General features: G+C 44.7%; 1 protein-coding gene across 1 annotated transcript in view; it reads left to right on the forward strand.

Annotated features, from left to right (window-relative positions):
- Positions 1-20,504, forward strand: part of EYA2 (EYA transcriptional coactivator and phosphatase 2) — a 132,851-nt gene that overhangs the window by 104,628 nt on the left and 7,719 nt on the right. The window contains 2 exon segments of the mRNA XM_033153481.1: positions 9,723-9,812; positions 19,687-19,745. Coding sequence (XP_033009372.1) covers positions 9,723-9,812; positions 19,687-19,745 — 149 coding nt within the window.

Raw genomic sequence — 20,504 nt, forward strand, 5'->3', positions numbered from 1 at the left:
TGCAGTGTGCTCCTTGTTTTTGAAAAAGCAAACCGTAGATAGAGATGTAGAAACACATTACACAAACACTTGGAATGTCAGATGAATTGGCACATAGGTAAAATGGAAGGGCACTCACTCTCTGCCCTTTCACTAATGGCATGCAAGTCTTAACAGTTTACCAGTTAAGACATAAGTCTGGGACTTTGAGTAATTTGGAACCAGAAACTGAAATAAGAAAGAGTGACTTGTGCTTGAGAGATTGCCAAAGATAAGTCGGTCTCCAACTTCCCTTACATTTTCAGCAACAGCTACAGAAGATGAGGGGAACTGAATGCAGAGAACCTGCCAAGTGGATCAGGAGTAGCTGCAGGTGGTAAAAAATAAAATAAAAAAATGCAATGTGTGGCTTAGTGCACACTTCAAAAACAAGTATAAGCAAATGTTGTTGTTTTTTAATGAAAGTAAACTAAAAGCAACAGCGTCAGAGGCTAAACTCTGTGTTTTTGGCAATACAGGGGCATCCATCCCTGAAGCTTCACACTCAAGCTCTCCACCATATAAATAATTGCACATTAAAGTCTAGCATTGTGAAGCATGCACCCTGACAAATGCATGTACAAAACACATGTGTTCTTCAGTTCACATGTTCTGCTGGCACTTACTTCATAGAGACAGACATAAGAAATTACAGTTACAGGTGGGTAGCCGTGTTGGTGCTCACTAGAAGGACAGATCCTGAAGTTGAGGCTCCAGTACTTTGGCCACCTCATGAGAAGAGAAGACTCCCTAGAAAAGACCCTGATGTTGGGAAAGATGGAGGGCACAAGGAGAAGGGGACGACAGAGGATGAGATGGTTGGACAGTGTTCTCGAAGCTACTAACATGAGTCTGGCCAAACTGCGAGAGGCAGTGAAGGATAGGCGTGCCTGGCGTGCTCTGGTCCATGGGGTCACGAAGAGTCGGACACGACTGAACGACTGAACAACAACAACAGCTGTGTTGGTCTGCCATAGTCGAAACAAAATAGAAAATTCTTTCCAGTAGCACCTTAGAGACCAACTGAGTTTGTTCTTGGTATGAGCTTTCGTGTGCATGCACACTTCTTCAGATACCTCTTTCTTTGTATGTATGAGGAAAGTATATGGCTACAAAATCCACACACAAAACAACCACCCTGTGGTACAGCCGATGTCCTTTTCCCCTAAGATAAAAGAGCCTGGGGAACTTGAGAGATATCGTCATTCAAGCTAGCATTGTGTATGCACACATGTGCACAACACTTTACAGAAGTCAAAGTGTAAGAAGAAACCTCCTGTGAATGCAAGCGCCTCAAACTAATAAGAATAGCAGCAGCCAGTATGGTGCCCTCTGTATTTTGCTGGACTCCTCATTCCCACCAGGCCTAGCTAACATGTCCATTGGTTGGAGATGATGGTAGTTTGATTCCAGCAAAATATTGGAGAACATCACATTGCCCACTCCTGAATAAGAGCAATAACCGGTGCCAAAATATTGGCACGCCTGGTGCTTTTAGGCAGGCAGAAGCCTGCTAATTCTGTTCCTCCCACAAACATGGCCTGCACACCCATCCAAAGATTAGCATTTGAGACAGATTTGCAATGTGCTTGCTGGATGTTGGAGCAACTCCATCTCAACTGTCAGTTGGGAGAGGCTGTGGCTCAGAGGTAGGGTAGTTGCTTTGCTTTAACCAAGGTTGGCTTGATTTCTGATCCCCCCCCCCCCCCGTTAAAAGGCTCTTGAGCAGCATACCTAGGAAAAGTCTGTGTTTGAGGCCCTGGAGAGTCACTGCCAGTCAAAGTAGACAATACTGAGCTAGATGGGCCAGTGATATGGCTCAGAATATGGCAGGTTTGTGCATTCAGTTGCTGAAAAGGAACACACAGGTAAATTTGAAGGTTGGGTTAGAGCAGTGATTTTTCTAACAGTGATGCAGGGACGTGTTTATCTGGGGCTCCCCAGTTAGAAGACCAGTAATAACAAGATTTTTTTGAAAAGCCAATTGCCGTTAGCAAAGTGCAACCGTAGGAAGGTGCTGAGTGTTGTTCTAGGATCCACCCTAAACTCAGAGAAGCCTAGAATACACAGAAGAGATCCAGCATCCTGTTCGCTTCAGTGACCAAATAACTGCCCCTAGGAAGCCCACAAGCAGGACATGAAGGCAATAGTCTTCCCATAATCCTTTTTAAGATGCAGCGGTTTCATGGTGGACATGCGGGGGGGGGGGGTCTTCACTAACTACAGTGGTACCTTGGTTTGCATACGTTTTGGATTACAAACACGTCAAACCCGGAAGTGTGTGTCCCGGTTTGCAGAAGTAATTATCCCTGTTCGTTTCCCTGCACAAGCTGAATCACATAGTCGCCATTACCGGTAATTTACTTTTACGTTTCACATTGGTGTTTACAAAGCTACTGTGGAACAATAGGAAGGAACAGCCTCCCCTAACCAGAGGTACACCCCAGCTGTTTTGGAATGATGAGAATTGTAGTTCAACACATCTGGAGGGCATGAGGTTGGAGATAGCAGGGGTGGAGAACTGGGCGTTGATCTGGGAGAGACCCTGGTTCAGGTCCCTGGGGTCCATTGGGTGGCCTTGGGCAATAATATTTATATACTTCCCTTCCAAGAAGATCTTGAGTGGGGTTTCAGCATTACAGCAACCCTAAGTTATAGACTAGGGTGAGATAAAGTGCCACTTGCCCAAGGTCTTGCGAGCTTCAGAGCTGAAAAGAGATTTGCATGCTTGTTTCCCTTATCTGAGCTGAATGATTTACCATACCGGTGTAGCATCATCTTCATCTTACATCCTTCCTCTGGAAAATGAGAATAATAATGGACTTAGGGAATGTTATGGGAATGAATACACCAGAGATTGCACAACATGTTACATAATTGGTGGGGGGAGCCGCAGTATTTAACTTATGGGTGTTCTAGCAGGGGCGTCGCTGGGGAGGGGCGGTGGGGGCGGTACGCCCCCAGTGACAGGGTGAGCAGCGGCGGGTGGGGGCGACCCCTCCCGCCACTCCCACGCGCGCTGCGCCCTCCGTCACCCCGGGAGCAGCAGCACACGGATGGGGTGCTGCCGCCGCTTTTTTTCGGCAGGGGGGGGTCGACCAGCGAGGGGGGGTGTCGCGCTTGTCCCCCCCTCATCGCTGGTCACCACCCCCGCCGAAAAAAAACCGCGGGGGGGGGGGGCCGGGAAAGGAAGCAGAGCAGGCGCGTTTAAGCGCCGCTCTGCTTCCTTTTCCCCTTTCCGCTGCTTTTTTTCGGCGGGGGGGGCCGACCAGCGAGGGGGGGGGGTGTCACGCTTGTCACCCCCTCCTCGCTGGTCACCCCCCCGCCGAAAAAAACCGCGGGGGGGGGGGCGGGGAAAGCCTGGAAAGGAAGCAGAGCAGGCGCGTTTAAGCGGCGCTCTGCTTCTTTTCCAGGCTTTCCGCCCGCTTTTTTCGGCGGGGGGGGGGCCCGACCAGCGAGGGGGGGTCACGCTTGTCACCCCCTCCTTGCTGGTCACCCCCCCCGCCGAAAAAAAACCGCGGGGGGGGGCGGGGAAAGCCTGGAAAGGAAGCAGAGCAGGCGCGTTTAAGCGGCGCTCTGCTTCTTTTCCAGGCTTTCTGCCCGCTTTTTTCGGCGGGGGGGGGGGCCGACCAGCGAGGGGGGGCACGCTTGTCACCCCCTCCTCGCTGGTCACCACCCCCTGCCGAAAAAAAGCCTCGGAAAGGGGGAAATCCCCCCTTTCTGCATACACGTGCGTCGTGACGTCACGATGACGTCACGACGCACGCGTTGTGCCCCTCCCCCAGGGGGGTGCCTCTGCGCTGCCGCCGCCCCCAGCAGCGCAGAGGCTAGCGACGCCACTGTGTTCTAGCACATATCCACTTAGGTTTCATCCTGCTTCAACCTACCTTGGGTTATTCAAGATGTACTGTTTTGCCGTCAGAACATGCATTGGAACGCTTTCAAGAGTTGATGCAATGCTTTGTTCCCACAGTTGGCCAGACCAATCAGGGCCAAATATTCCGTGTTCTAAAAATGCGCCACCTCTAAAGCGGCTAGTGGAACTTAGCCAACTACTGACAACATCATGTTCCACATTTCCCAGTCCCCACTCCCCATCATTGACTGCCATTGTCAGAGGGTGGGGAAAACACCAAGCAGTAGGAAGCTGGTAAGCTCTATTAGCCATTACAGAAGGGAGGATGGAGTTAAACATAAATGCTTACAACGCAAGATGTGTATTTTTATTGGAATATGTTGTCCGGCTCTCAGTTGCAGCAGTCAGAAAAAGATGGCCTGATCTGTCATAAAAAGCTGCCTTATTCTGAGAAGTTGACCCACCTAGCTGTCAGGCTTCGGAGAAATGGCTTCCTCCCTCCCTCCGGCCATGGATAAGCAGAACAAAGCGAAAATAGTTTCTTGCCAGTTAAAGATATTTTTAATGTTCACAGTGAAAGAACAAAGACTCCATTCTCAGAGGAAAGGCGCTCCCAATTAAGGTTTCCACCCACTTCCCCCTGAGCCACCCCCGTCACTTCCTTGTCCGGCAACCTGATCTCGCAACCATTGGGCCTTCTGTGTAGCTACCTTATCTGCTCTCCATGACCTTTAACTGATCGGTTGGACACTTTCCAGTGAAAGGGAGTCTGCTAATTCTCTCCCTTCCTGTTCTTCTTCTCTTAGCTGTTCCCCACTCAGTTCTGCCTAGCTGTTGTCTTCTGAACTATGTCCTTCTGCAAACCGCTGCTCCAAATCATTACCGCTCCACTACTCCTGGGCAGCTTCAGGATCCTGGTCAGGAGCAGGGGGAGAAGGAGGCCCCCACCATTCCTCATCAGAGTAGCTCTCCTCAGCCTGGACACTAGCTAAGCACTGCCTTCACTGATTAGCACTGGTTCTCTGGGGTTTCAGACAAGGTTCTCTTCCAGCTCTATCTGGACATATGGGGGATTGAACCTGGGACCTTCTGGATGCAGAGCAGATGCTCTGCCACTGAGCTATAACCCTTCCCCATTGCCCTGTCAGAAAGATGAGACCAAACATGGATGCTAAGCCAAGTTTAGCTTGCTTGGTGGAGTCTTCAGTGTGCTGGGATTCTGCACTTACACACACACACACACACACACACACACTGTTGCCCCGATCCTGCACCTGGGTGATCAAGTTTTGATTGGCATGAAAATATTGAGTTTTAATTTAAGCCACTAATTACGAATTACAGAACGTCCTCCCCCGTCTTACACTTGATATAGGAAAATTCCCATGTAAATATATTTATTCAGTCTGAGAAAGGTTATGAAAGAAAATCAAACTAAATTCAATAGAGACGACTTAAAACAAATTTACAAGAACATTTTGATAGAAGTGCCTGTGGTGATGTAATAAATTATAAAGAAATGGTGTGTTGGGACCAAAGAATAGCTAGAAAAGCAAAAGGAAATTAAAATAAAAAGCTCCCCAGTGCAGGTCCGGTATGAAGGCAATGAAAAAGAAGCTTAAAAGGCAAACTAACAATAGATGTAATGATATGAAGTCTTGGGTTTAATCGGGAAGAAGTAAGGAAACTTTCTTTCGTTGAGTTGTTTCCTTAGTCTGAAGAAGAATGTGGACTTTCCTTGTAGGATTTGCTCCATAGTTGAAAGCTATTTAACAAGCCCAGCTTTTCTTTAAATAAAAACGTTGCTAGCCCTCAAGGCTATGGAAAGAAGTTTGTAAACATGATGGGAGAAATGTTAAAGAATAATCCTTAACCTCTTGACCATTTCTGCAGTTCTACAATTCTTATAAATTTCCCCCTCCCTTTACCAGCACCCTGCACTGTCCGCAGATCTGCTCTGGAGGGTGGTTTTTTTTTTTGGGGGGGGGAATCCCAGAACAGATTTGGAGACAGTCGGAGAGGGGGAGAAGGTTCTGCTATACAAGGAAAATCCTTGCAACTGACAGATCCTCAGCCTTAGCGCTGTGTTGAATACAACCTCTGCTTGGCACAAAACGTCTAAAAATTGTGAGTTTGAACACTGAAAATATACTATTACCACAGCTGTCAACCTTTCCCTTTTTTGCTGGAAATTCCCTTATTATAGCAGTGGGAAACAGCAGGGAGGGTTGACAGCTAAGACTATTACATTTCGCCAAAAGCTTGAATATTGTGGGTAGAGCTTTCTCACTAAAAAATTACCTAGTTCCAAGCATATTTTCTGTTCAAGGCATTTTGAAGATGCTGCTGCTGCTTCCAAAGAGGCAAGGAATGAGCAAGTTAACTCATAATGGAACACGCCGCTGAAATCTTCCAGCTGCAATAATTCTCTTTGCAAAATCTCTACCCCTTTAATAGAGAGACACAAGACCCTTTAAATAAATTTTAATCATGCATTCAGTGAAGTGGCATCGCCCTGTAGTGGCAGGCTCAGCCCCTGTTTCATTTACGGTAAATTCATAGAGCATGGGTAGGCAAACTAAGGCCCATGGGCTGGATGTGGCCCAATCGCCTTCTCAATCCGGCCCGCGGACGGTCCAGGAATCAGTGTGTTTTTACATGAGTAGAATGTGTCCTTTTATTTAAAATGCATCTCTGGGTTATTTGTGGGGCAGAGGAATTCGTTCATTCCCCCCCCCCCAAAAAAAATATAGTCCAGCCCCCCACAAGATCTGAGGGACAGTGGACTGGCCCCCTGCTGAAAAAAGTTTGCTGACCCCTGTCATAGAGTATCTGCAGAGAGCCCCACTGCATACAGCTGCATGCACTGAAGTCTCCCCATGTAGTCAGAGATTTTGTACACATTACTTGCTTAAAACGCAGCCAGATCATTCTTTTTCTCCATTCAGATCAAAGCTGGTTAGGGGGAGAATGCATCAAAATGCAGCATTTTCCCAAGAAAAGAACCAGGATATATATGGCTAACATGCAGGCTGCTTTTCAAACCAGTCAACAGGAATCCCAGAGAGAGAGAGAGGGAGAGAGAGAGGACTATGCCCTCTATGGCAGATCAGATCAGATAAACTAATGAAATATTCAGGCATGGGTTTTGCTAACAAGCCTCTAAATCTCTTTCTGTCCGTTAACGCTGATACATTTGCCTTTTTGGCTCCAATGCAAGAATGAGAAGATGTGGTTGGTTCTCTTTTTATTTTTTTATAATTTTATTGAGATATTTGAAATAATATATTTATATTGTTTAAAATAACCTTTGTTAAAAAAAAACCAGAAGCCTTCCTATTAGGAATTATAGGAAGAGAAATACAAAAAAAAAATCATGTATGCAACTACAGCCGCACAAATATTGATAGCCCAATGCTGGAAAGAGGGAAAAATTCCCCACAAAAAAAGATTGGCAAATTAAGTTAATGGAATATGCAGAGATGGCCAAACTAACTGGTAGACTTAGAAATCAGGATGATAACAAATTTAAAAATGAATGGGAAACGTTTATTGCATATATGACAAAGAATTGTGTACAAGTAAATACATCAGCAGGTTTCTAAAAAAAAACCATGCATTGCTATCATAATAGATAAAAATAGATATGAATGGATGGAAATATGATTTGGACATGCACGGTTTAACAATGAAAAAATGGAACCACCGAGGGGGTAGAGGGAGGTCAGGGGATTGGATAAATCCTATATTTTGGTACTGTATTGAATGTACAAAAATTATGCAAAATGATACAGTTGTTCACATTTTTATTTTTTTATTTTTTAATGTTTATTGTTATAAGACGTTTGTTATAATGAAAACCAATAAAAAATATTATTTTTAAAAAGTGATGGCTCCAACCTGGTGGAATGCTCTGTCCCACGAGACTAGGGCCCTGCAGGACTTAATCTCCTTCCGCAGGGCCTGTAAGACAGAGCTATTCTGCCTGGCCTGATCCTCCATTCCCTTTTCCCTTTCCTTTTTCTATGAAGAAACCCTTCTGGGACCCCACATTTAAACTCTTCCCTGGTCTCCTTGCTGGCCCTAGATGTTTACTGAACTGGGTTTCCCCCCCCCCCCCCAAAAAAATGACCCTGAGTTTTTTGAATTTTATTGACAGGGATGCTACATTTATGTTGTATTTTATAATGTTTTTAAGCTGTTTTTTAAAATCGCTTTTAATTAATGATTTATATTTGCTGTTAGCCTTCCTGAGCCCGATTTTTAAATCGGGAAGGGTGGGGTATAAATAAAATTTTATTTATTTATTTATTTATTTATTTATTATTCTGCTTAGAAAAGAAAACCGCTCACAGAAGTATTAGTACTGTCAAGCAGTATGTAAATTTGGTTATATCAAGTGAACAAATAAATAAGTAATGGCTATTGTGTTGTGGTTAGTTTTTGTTAAAATGAAAAATGAAAATTATTTTTAAAAAGGAAGGTGTGACATGGCGGAAAGATGGGAGGGGTGATATTGCGTGAATGTTGACAAAGGAGAAGGTGTGAGGCCATTGTGCTAAAACTAACAGCAGCTACAAGAGTTACATCACTGTAGGTGGCACTGTGGTCTGTCTAAACCACAGAGCCTAGGGCTTGCCGATCAGAAGGTCGGGTGTTCGAACCCCCGTTTCAGTCCCTGTTCCTGCCAACCAAGCAGTTTGAAAGCACGTCAAAGTGCAAGTAGATAAATAGGTAGCACTCCGGCGGGAAGGTAAACAGTGTTTCCTTGCACTGCTCTGATTTTGCCAGAAGCGGCTTAGTCATGCTGGCTACATGACCTGTCTGCAGACAAACACCAGCTCCCTCAGCCAATAAAGCAAGATGAGCGCTGCAACCCCAGAGTCGTCCGTGACTGGACCTAACAGTCAGGGGTCCCTTTACCTTTAGGCTCATGCAACACCGTTTGGACAAACAAATACTCCCCTTGTCTGGCTGCACTCATGGATCGTACCTGGTGAAATCCTTACCCATGTGATTTGCACATGCAGCCCTTGGAAAGAGACAGGGGCCCGTACTCAAATATATAAGATTTCACCTAAGAAAAAAGTAGATGCAATCCAGTAATTTATAGTGAGGAAAGGGATTTACAACATTTTGCGTAGCCAGTTGCTGTTTCTGTAATCTCTGTGCTGTTCTGTTTATTGTTGGCTTTTGTTATAGCCACAAAGGTTTTCAGGGGGGGAAATATTGAAACAAAAACCTTTTGAGTACAAGAAATGATGATATAGCCCTTAGCTTTCATGTTCAAATACAATCAAGTTATCAGAGCTTTCCTTTTCCTTCAATGCAACCCCCCATGAGTTACCAATGTGACTGGAACTGCAGCCATTCTCCTTTAATTAACAGCTACATCAAGAATGTATAATAATTTAGGTTCATGCATATATACATCAACCATTGTCAACACTATTTGCTGCAAAGGTTGACATAAATACACTCTTGTCTGTGCATTTTGCTGCTTTGTAGGTTCTGCCAGACACCTCACCAATCAATTACATGCCTCCACAGAAATCTGCAAAAAATTAGGGCAAGGCTTATAGAAATCTGTATTGTGCTGCCATGGTTTATAGGAGAAAGAGAGAGAGAGAGAGAGAGGTGTAGGGATACCCTTATATATACAGTATAAAGTTAAGATAGACAGGAACAGAGGAAGGAATAGCATTGCATATCCTTATAATTCTGGTGCAAGTTCTTACTTTTTTGTTTGTTTTTCCCAGTGAAGTGTTTCAGTATCATATGTTTTCTCAAAATTTAATCCCCAAATCCAAAAAGATTAAGATGGTTGACAGCTTTTCCTTTCTAACAGGACACCACCACATCTGTCCGGATAGGCCTTATGATGGAAGAAATGATCTTCAACCTTGCAGATACGCACCTGTTTTTTAATGACCTCGAGGTAGGTATTGGTTTCATTTCAATTTATTCGTCCTTTTTTATCTACCCATTTTGGAAACACTTGTCCTTCTATAACCAAAGTTTTGTTACAGTACAGTCCTGTGCAGGTCTACTCATAGGTAAGTCTGTATAGGATTGTACCTAATTGCAGGTAAAATTATAGTTTGAGAGTATTTGAATTTGTCTTCTTTACTTTTTTCCTCCCTGGTTATTTTACAGTGAAAAGAGGGTTATGGTTACAATGTTGTGTGTTTGTATTGCTATATTTCAGGTATGAAGCCTTTACTACCTGTGCCTCCTGGGGCTTTCTGTTTCACTGGTTATTCATTAGTTAGTTTGGGAGGGAAATAAGCTGGCTCCTTCATGTGATCAAGACCCAATACAGTCATACCTCGGGTTACTTGTGCTTTGGGTTGCGTTTTTTCGGGTTCCAAACGCGGCAAAGCATGTGCAAAAGCGTTCTGTGCAGTTTGCACATGCGCAGAATTGTTCTGTGCAGTTCGCGCATGCGCAGAAGCACGATATCGCCGCTCAGGTTATGGACTTTTCAGGGTGCAGACGGCACCCCGGAACGGATCAGGTCCGTAACCCGAGGTACCACTGTAATACAAAAGCAACACTTGAGTTGCAGTAAAGGTAAAGGGACCTGTGACAATTAGGTCCAGTCGCGGACGACTCTGGGGTTGCGTGCTCATCTCGCTTTATTGACCGAGGGAGCCGTCATACAGCTTCCGGGTCATGTGGCCAGCATGACTAAGCCACTTCTGGCGAACCAGAGCAGTGCACTTTGTGCTTTCGAACTGCTAGGTAGGCAGGAGCTGGGACCGAACAACGGGAGCTCACTCCATCGTGGGGATTCAAACTACCGACCTTCTGATTGGCAAGCCCTAGGCTCTGTAGTTTAGACCACAGCACCACCCACCCAAGTTGCAGTAGGGAAACCCAAATCATCAGCAGCATAACATTAATAAATTGGTGAAGCTAAATTACCTGCAGAGCCAAGGGCCATGGATCAAACTAGCTTTGAGCCCTCATAGAAAGAGCCAAATGGATGCAGATCAGTATCCCATATTATTTTCCCCTCCCTCCCTTCCCATCATCTTCATCATTATCACAGCATCTGAAATAGCTGAGCACTGTATGAGGTGTACTCTCATTTTCCTACCCATATCGAAATACTGCCCCTCAATGAAGCCAAACTTAGATTCACAACATGTTTAGGGGTATGCGTCCCCCTGCGTTGTTGTCGTTGTTGTCTCCCCCCCCCCCGAAAAAAGCACTCACAATAATAAATAAAACAGGCTCTGCTGGCAGCCTTATTTATTAGGGATGAAAGTAAAAGGGGGAAAGTATTAAAGGTGCCAGCCTGACTCCTCCTGAACAGCCACCATCACTTTTTGCTCATTCAGAAAAGAAGCCCATCTTTTTTGTTCTCTGGTTTCTACAAAGTTTCGCCCATTCGAGACCCATGGGCTTCCACTGAGTGGGGACCACCTGGAAGCACACCATGAGCTGCAGCTAATGCACTCATCTCAGCTGCATGCGGTTCTTGTTTTCATACATGCTGTGGTGAAAGAGAAACCGTGTCTCATGAGCATGTTGCACTTGCCTCTGAGATATACTTGTTCAATAATGTTTAGACCCAATTACGAAAAACCACTCAACCGTCAGGATGAATGAAAAGGGACTAGGCATCACAAGATCATGGAAACCACAATCTACTGGGCCTTCTTGTTTCATGATCCCACGTTGCCATAACTTTTGCAGTGCTGCAGCCAGAAATCTGGGTCTCTTGTGATTCTAACAAGAGGCTACAGACCACCCAAAAGCATCTGAGGATTAGCATATGTGCTGTCAGTTCCTCACCACGAGGCAAGCAAGGGCTTGTTTCATATTAGAAGACACACCATTGCAAGCAGGGAGGGCAGAAGTAAAGCCCTGGTGGATCAGACCATTGGTCCATCCATCTCAGCATCCTTTTTCCCACAGTGGCCAATCACATGCCTCTGGGAAGCCTGCAAGCGAGACTTGAAGGCAATAACTCTCTCCTGTGGCTGGTCCCACCAAGTAGGATTCAGTGGCATATTGAGTCTGAACCTGGAGGCCATAGCCATTGATAGACTTCATAAGCTAGAGGACATTACCACGTCTTGTGGCATCGAGTTCCACACAGCTGCATGCTGTGTGAAGATGTACTTCTTATTGTCTGCCCCAAATCTGCTGCCAATCAGTTGTATTGGATGACCCTGATTTTTAGTGCTATGAGACAGGGAGGGAAAACTCCTATCTAACCACCTGAACATTTATACCTCTTTACTTCCCATCTCACATTAGAGAACAGTAGATTTGGGCTTCTTGGCCTGCTGCAGTTCAAAAAGCAAGAATTCTACAACCCAAATAACCAAAGCCTGCAAACTTGCCATGTAAATTGCATAAATTTAAGTAACAGTGTGTGATTGATCTGAGTAAATGGGTCCGGTGTCACATTGCAGACAACTGTTCACCATCAGAAAACGGGACAATACTATGTCCTACTTTATAAAAATGTGGGAGGGCAAATGATGCCCTTGGGATTCTGGAAGGCATTTGGGACTGACCATCTACATAACTACTCAGAAGTAAGTCCCACTGAGTTCAATGAGACTTACTCTCAGGTAAATGTGTATAGGATTGCAGTCTGAGATCTTAGCAGTTACAGCCTTAATCTTTTTAAGGCTGTTTTTTTAAGGATTCGTCTTTTTAAGTATACTAAAACCAAAAGCTTGAAATCTGTTTGGTGCAAGGATCCAAACTCTGTTTGCAAATTGATTACAGAATGGGCCCTGACTAAGGAAAGTGTGTATTGCCCCCATGGCAAACCAGCAATTGCAGTGCTAAAAATATGCTTAGTTTGGCCAGCTAGACAGAGGAGTTTGCATTAGTTTGTGGCTGAGATGTCCTTAGACAACACAGCACTGGCTCTAGGAGGCTAGTATAGAAAAAAAAATAACAAACCACAAGTCTCTCTACTCATGATGGAATGGTTATTTGCCTGAGCAAACCCTGTGTTATAAGAATTGGAGTCTGATTATTGAGAGTGTCAAAGGTGGCATTTATACAAAGTTAAATACTGGTGTATATATAAATGCTGAAGGAGTGCTCAGGTGCTTCTGATTTGTGCGTTCAACGTTGCCATGTGTTCCCCAGGGCACGTGATGATACTTCACACTGAAAAATTCTCAGGGAAGGTGAGGCAGGCAGGGGACCGAGAAAGTAACTGACGCACAAGCCCTTTCCCCCTTTAACTCTTTGAGTCAGTCCCCTTACTTGCTCGCTGAGAGAATTTTTCCGTGCAAGGTGGAGTTTGGTACATCCAAAGCAGTGCTGTGTTGGAAGACAAGATGCTTGTAAATCGAAGAGAGATCACAGCTAATCTTTCTTTAAATAACACCCATTGCCATGGAGTTTTAGAAAGCAAGTCATCTATGCCTTTGAAGAACCATTATACCACTTCAACAGTCATAGCGTCCCCTGAGAACCCTGGGAAATGTAGCTTGTTCAGAGGAGTGGGGGAAAGCTTCTTTTTTTTTTGCTGAGGGAAGCTCCCATAAGACGCTAAATAGCAGCTTCATTCCAATTGAATAGTTTTGAATCAGTCATCCGTACTGATTTTGCATGGAAGAAGAGAGTTATCCCCCTGAATCGTTGTGAAAGACCCTGGCCCATCGATGTCAACTTGTACCTGTGCTCCCCAGCCACTCCATTCACCAGTTGACTCACATCCCTCCTCGCTTGGACTCCTACATTTACATCATCTAATAACAACATTCTTCTCTTATCCCCTTTCCGTTCCTTTCCTGTTTTGAGATTTTGTTTTTGCTTGTAATCATAATCAATTTCTAATGTCCTTGAAAATCACCCCTGGCCCTTACCTTTCCCTCCTCCACTCTTGAACTTCTCTGTCTTCACTAGGCATGCTAGGAATTGCAGGTGTTGGCATTGACTGGGCCAGTCAAAGGGTGCAGCTAGTGGGAGTAACAGGCAAGCCAGGGGGCACTGGACCAGGCTTGAAAGTGGTCCAAAGTCCCCAAGTCCACTTTTAGAGAAACAGCGCTCTAAGCATTTAACATGATACGATATAAAACGTTCAGAAGAAAATGCCAATAAAATAAAAAATAGATGCAATTATCAAAATATCTACAGTTTTAATGACAAATATGTGTCATAAAATGGGATGTCTTCTGGGTAGGCTTACCTGGACAAAGCAGTTTTTAGAAGGCATCAGTAACAGGAAAAACAGACACACCTGGCTAATATTCTAGAGTGTAGGTGCTGCTACACTAAAGCATCGGATCCTTGCTAGCGCAGAACAGACATTAAGTGGCACTTGTAAAAGTTCCAGTTGCACAGAACAGCAGTTGAGTGGGCAGGTATGGAGCCACTTTTTCTGGATCAATACTGCTCCTTCCTGGAGCTTTTATCTGCTTAAAGGAAATAGTATTTTTTCCTGTGCAGGAAGAAATGTACCCGGGAGAGGGACTTGGATCTGGGGAGAAAAACAGGTAATAGGAAAAGGTTCGAGCAGCCCCTCCTCTGCCACAGATGCAGTCAAGTGTGTAGCTTCTGTGTAAAAAGACAATGCCAGGACTGCATCTCTGTCATCTAGTCTAGCTAGCCTAAAGAAATGCAGGGACAGAGAGTCAGTGAAAGAGAGGGATGTAGAAAAGCAAGCAGAGGGAATTGTGCCCTGTTTGATCTGCCAGAGTTGCAGTATGTTGTAGCACCATCAAGTGGTATATGAGAAGGTAAGCAAGACTAGATAACCCAAAACTGAATTGGTCCAGCAGGCTCATTTGTAGGTTAGCATGTAAATAAGATGCGTTCATGAGACTGGAGGAGTGGCGAGACCATGAGGGTCAGGGAGGTGTATATTTTGTTCACATTAGTCCCTGGTTCAAGCTAACCTCTTGTTTTTCCATTCCTATGGAAAGTGGGAAGTTCCACTGAGTGTGGTGTAATCAACTGAACACATTGTGGATGCTTTTGATGTGCTTTGCTCCTGGTTGTGCAATTGTATTGCCACTTTTAACATCCGTGTTCATGGAATTATATCAACTGGGCATTCTGAAACTAAAGTCAGTTTGCCCTGTTGGAGAAGCGTTTAAAGAACTGCATATCCAAAGCAATGCTTTAAATTAGCAGCCCAAATTCTCAAGCACATTAACATGTTGATCTATTAAAGTTTACTTGGATAGTGAAATCATATTTATAGGAGAACCAACCAATGTTCATATTGTAAGATATGGGCTTTTGAAGGGGATGGGGAACAGTAATTCTATCTAAGGCTGAGGTGTCCAGAAAAAAAAAACTGTATTTGAACGAAGAACATGCACATTTTAATCAGAGCATCGAAGTAACTTTGTAAATTACTTTTATTTCTATTTCCAAATGTCTGTAGTATCAGGGTGTGTGTGTGCGCGCGCGCGCGTGCATTCAAATTCCATACTGGCTAGAAAATTACAATACTAGGAATGAAACTGCAGTGTCATTTGCAAGCATAAGTCCTAAGGGGCAGAATACAAGAATTTTGGCTTTTTTTTTGACAACTTACAAATTCACAATCCTATCTCCTAACTTCTGGAGCCCATAAAATCCAGAATTTCCCTTGCGAGCCTGCCATCTCCTGTTGGCTTATTTATAGATACCGATTCACATTTGATCACCAGAGAGAGATGATCTAAACATTACAGCACCATAGCAATTGCTCTTGGAGACTACAAGTAGTGCTTGTGGTTTATTTTAATTACCCACATGGCCTGCAAGAGGCACAGCAATCACAGGATCCCTATGAGATCTCAGCATATCAGTTAAAGCCAACAGATGTGGAGCATGGTCTTGGAAATGTCCTCATTACCAAACTTTATTCAAGCCAAACTGGAGCCTCATGTTGAGCCACCCAGATGTTCACATCCTCCTCGTTGCTCACCAAGGTCTCAAAAGCAAAATCTGCAAGAATGAAAAATTAGTCTGGTAACCAAGTACTGTAGTAAAATATGGTCTACATTCTTGCCTTGTCCAGCTTTGCTATGTTTTACCCAGTAACATGATAGTGTCGGTCGGCAACGGACTATGAGGTAGTGTCTCACTAAGTGTCATGGTATTTTATTAAGTCAGAAATGTGATCGCTACTGTTGTCAAACTTTAGCATACAGAACAATTCATTCACAAATGAGAAAAGCAGATTCCCCCCCTACAAATGCCTTTCCCCTGACATAATTGCGCTGCGCAGTGCAACTCAAGTTGAGTGGGCTGCGACAATATTATTCCAGCGTGGCTTTTCACAATCCGCATGCACGGCTGAGAATGTTTTTATCATTTTGGAAAGGCATGCGAGTGTGCCAGCAGAAATGTGCTTTTAATTTTGTTTTCTCGGGCCATGTTTGTAGAGTCAGCCCTCACTTAAATTGCAGCCTGAAAAGTGACTAAGGAAGGAAGGAACTATAGATATTACTATCAGCATGGAATTGGCATATCAGATTCGCCTTCAGCAAAAGTCTGGCTTGTAACGCACACAAGCGAGCAAAAGCAGAATCTGTGTCTGTGATGCTCCTTGACTTTTTAAGGAACATCAGGGAAGCTTAAAGAAACACACCTGTAAATGTGCATGGGTTGAATCCCATGTTCGTATTGTGTTAGGGGCCTGGGGTTGGGACAGGTCTCAATCAGGAGCCTCAGTAAAGCAGGCTTGGGCACCTTATCGCCTGTTCCACCAGTGCACTTGGTTTTTGGCAACCATGGCCAACCTCTGGGTATGAGGGGTGCCACATAGGCTGCAGTATCAGCCTACCTGGATCCACCGGGCCCTGTAAAGTCTACTTGTTCTGAGCAACCCATCAGGGAAAGTATCAGTGCAGCATCTGGGTGCTTTACCCAGTGGTGAAGGACACCACTTGGGCACCGGGGTGAGGCGAGCCACCCATAGGGGCAGGGCACACCACGGGGCCTCCAGAGTTTGCCTGCCTCCTCCCACTCAGCCGCCCTACAGCTGAGGGGAAGGCGGCGGGCAGACCGTTCGGGCAGCGCGGAGCCTGCGTGCGCCAAAGCCACCCTGTCTCTACCACCCAGGGCGGTCCTCACACACCGCACCCCCGTTCCTCAGCCCCTGGCTTCACCTCACCCATCTTGCCCTGCCTATCTAACTGTCTTCTCTGGACTCTGCCTTTGGCCCCTCAGATCCTGATCTGTCTTTCCAAAACAGAACAGCGTACAAAGAGCCCTATTGGATCCCACCAAAGGCCTATCTAGTGCAGATTCACGTCTCCCACAGCAGCCAATCAAATGTCTCTGCGAAGTCCACAAGCTGGACATGAGGGAAATGGCCCTCTTGCACTCATGATCCCTAGCGTCTGAGATTTAGAAGCGTCTTGCCTCTGATCCTAGAGGTAGCATATAGCCATAATCTCTTCGCTCACCTGTAATTATGTTGGACCGTCGGATCCTTTACGTTGGGCTCAACTCTGGCATGGGGGTTGACTAGATGACCCTCAGGGCCCCTTCCAACTCTACAGTTCAATTACCTTCCCTCCTGATGCAAACAGCAGCTTCACGGGCCTATTTTCATCAAGAAAAGTTAATATTTCTTCACCTGCTCTGCTCCAAATGTTTATGAGTGTTTTTATTTAAAAACTGGTCACCTTAAATGGAGTTAGCATAGTGTGTAGTTTAGCCATCACCCACCCTACTCATTAAATGGACCATATATGTTACTCAGTAAAAGTCTTCCTCCCTTGAAGCTTTTGCAACTCTTGTGAAAATGTCAAGTCAATGTGATGATTTGGGGGTGGGATATGGGGGGGGCAGCGGAAGCAACTTTCTGATTTGCATGTAAACTCACTGCAGCATGATTTTTTTGTTTCTGCCTTGCGAGGGTCACGGAAGGAAGCTTCCTGACTCTTTAGGAATTTGGAATGTCAAACCAAATAAAGAAACCATTAAAATAACATTGTTAAAGTTTTTGAGGTTGAGGCCTCCTCCACTCAGACAATAAAGAACTTGGAAGATAAGGTTTTAGAGTGCATATTTCACAGTGGCTGAACTCCAAGTCCGTTATCTACGAAGATGGGCTTCAGTTGCTTTTCTCCTCCAAAGTTTTTGTATAATTTTATAGGCATGCACAAATAATAAAGTTGATAGCTGGAGTGTTTTCCTGTCACAATTTCCTCTGTGCTCAGCAAGTAGAAATGATCAACCCCTAAGAGTTCTTGGCAGGCGACTGTTCCTGGTTCCTTAAGATTTTCTGTATTGACACAGTACAAAGATGCTGAACTCTGCTAATTAACATGGAATAATGGTCATCCTCAAGTTCTGCACTTATAATCACTAGCCTGTCCCCCCCCTTCCAACCATTGATATACAACAGCCAATGCTATGAATGACATAGCAGCACATTTGTTTGGTGGTTAAAAATTATTGTGGCTGAGCATTCCTCTTTTAGGCAGATTGCTAACTAACAGCTTGGTGATAAGAACATAAGAACCTGCTGGATCCAACCAGGGCTCCATCTAGTCCAGCATCCTGTTCTCATAGTGGTGAACCACATGTCTATAGGAAGCCCAAAGCAGAACCTGAGTGCAACAACACTGATGAATTAGTAGTTCTTCATCAGTAGGTTAGGAGATGGAGTTTACTTGATTGTTTCGAAGATAATAGCCACCAGAGATTGGGAAATAGGGCGCAAAAGCTGAGAAGGTGGGATATAGAGTGTGCACTTGTTTGCTGAAGGCTGTTCATTGCAAGGCCCCAGATCTATCCATATGAACCTACCCAGACCCTAAGATCACCTTCTGAGGCCCTCCTTTGTGTGCCTCCTCCTCGAGAGGTCTGGAGGGTGGCAACCAGGCCTTTGGTTTATTTGATTGACATCCTATGCCCTTTTAAAATGTGTTTTTTGGGGGGATGGGGGCTATTGGGTTGTTGTTTTTATTTTGATTGTATATTTTGTGGTCTTATATTCTGATTTTGTTCTGTGAACCACCCTGAGACCTTCGGGTATAGGGCGGTATATAATTTCAATAAATCATCATCATCATCTAGTGTGGAGTAGCAGATCAGCTGCGTTGTAGAAGTGCCTGCTGTTTGCTTTCAATTATATTTTTGTAAGGAAAGCAAATGCTATAAAAATGCCACAGACCTTGGCTGTGTCTACATCATACATTTAAAGCACATTCACGTCAACAGTTCTGGCAGCTGTGGTCTACTCCTCACAAAGCTACCATTCCTGGATCCCTTAACATACTACAGTTGCTATTTGGGGTGTGTGTGTGTGTGCTTTATAATGTATGTTGTGTACACTACCCTCCTGTGTTTTCTTATACTGAGTAAGCCAAGTCCAGGTAACATTCCCCCTGAAACTTCTCACCGCGTTCAGAAGTGAGACACATGCAACAATACCATTGTTGGAATGAGATATACCGGTATATGTTGGTGTTGGTCTCCTTTTCTTTGGGACCTTGTTCTCTCTAAAGAAGGAAGTTTGCAGGTTTTAGGCGCAGAAACGATTAATGATGCTGTCCTCCTGAAAGGCAGTGATGTTTCTTCGCATGTTTCAACACTGCCTGGAATGAATAGGAAACAATTTACCCTTAGGTGGGTAACCGAGTTGTATGAGTGACCTTATTGTCTGTGAGAATTGCTGTGTTTAACCGCATATAACTCGTGTTCTGGGAATGTGGTATCTGACTGAAATGTTGCTTGTAATGTGATTACTATAATTGACCAGAAATTGTTGGGGGAATCTTTCCTCAGCATGGTTTCTGTTGCACAAAATCTCTCCGTTGTTGTTTTTACAAAGCAATATACTCGTTTCCTGGCTGATTGTTTTTGGAAATGGTTTTCAGGATTGTGACCAGATACACATAGATGATGTTTCATCAGACGACAATGGGCAAGATTTAAGGTAAGGCGGCTGTGCTGCAGCATCCAATGTAACTAGTCCCCCAGCTGTTTATGGATACATGGAGAATAGCCAGTGGCATATACTGTAGGCTGTTTGGTTTAGCCATTTTTTCTTTGATCTGGCCAGTTTTTCTGCTCTATGGGGAGAGTGCAGTTGTCTCATAATTGTATTTTCAAGCAGTTATCTAGTACTAGAAGTTTCAGAGGAGAGTTAAAATGCACCTGACACTTGTCAAAGGAATGCATCTCTTATCTTCAAATTAATTTTCCAACAATCAAACCATATGCTTGTGATCCCATTCCTTCACCATTGGGGCCTGAGTTCTCATCGGGCAAAGGGAATATAGGGAATATTTGTCCTTGGGGCCACCAAAAAGCCAACTTGCTTTAAATCTGATTTAGGATCATATATGCAGTAGCCTTGATGGGACGTGGGTGGCGCTGTGGGTTAAACCACAGAGCCTAGGGCTTGCCGATCAGAAGGTCAGCGGTTCGAATCCCCGCAACGGGGTGAGCTCCCATTGTTCATTCCCAGCTCCTGCCCACCTAGCAGTTCAAAAGCATGTCAAAGTGCAAGTAGATAAATAGATACCGCTCCGGCGGGAAGGTAAACGGCGTTTACGTGTGCTGCTCTGGTTCACCAGAAGCAGCTTAGTCATGCTGGCCACATGACCCAGAAGCTGTATGCCGGCTCCGTCAGCCAATAAAGCGAGATGAGCACGCAACCCCAAAGTCGTCCGCGACTGGACCTAATGGTCAG

This window comes from Lacerta agilis, chromosome 6 (assembly GCF_009819535.1).
Source record: "Lacerta agilis isolate rLacAgi1 chromosome 6, rLacAgi1.pri, whole genome shotgun sequence".
NCBI classification, from domain to species: Eukaryota; Metazoa; Chordata; class Lepidosauria; order Squamata; family Lacertidae; genus Lacerta; species Lacerta agilis.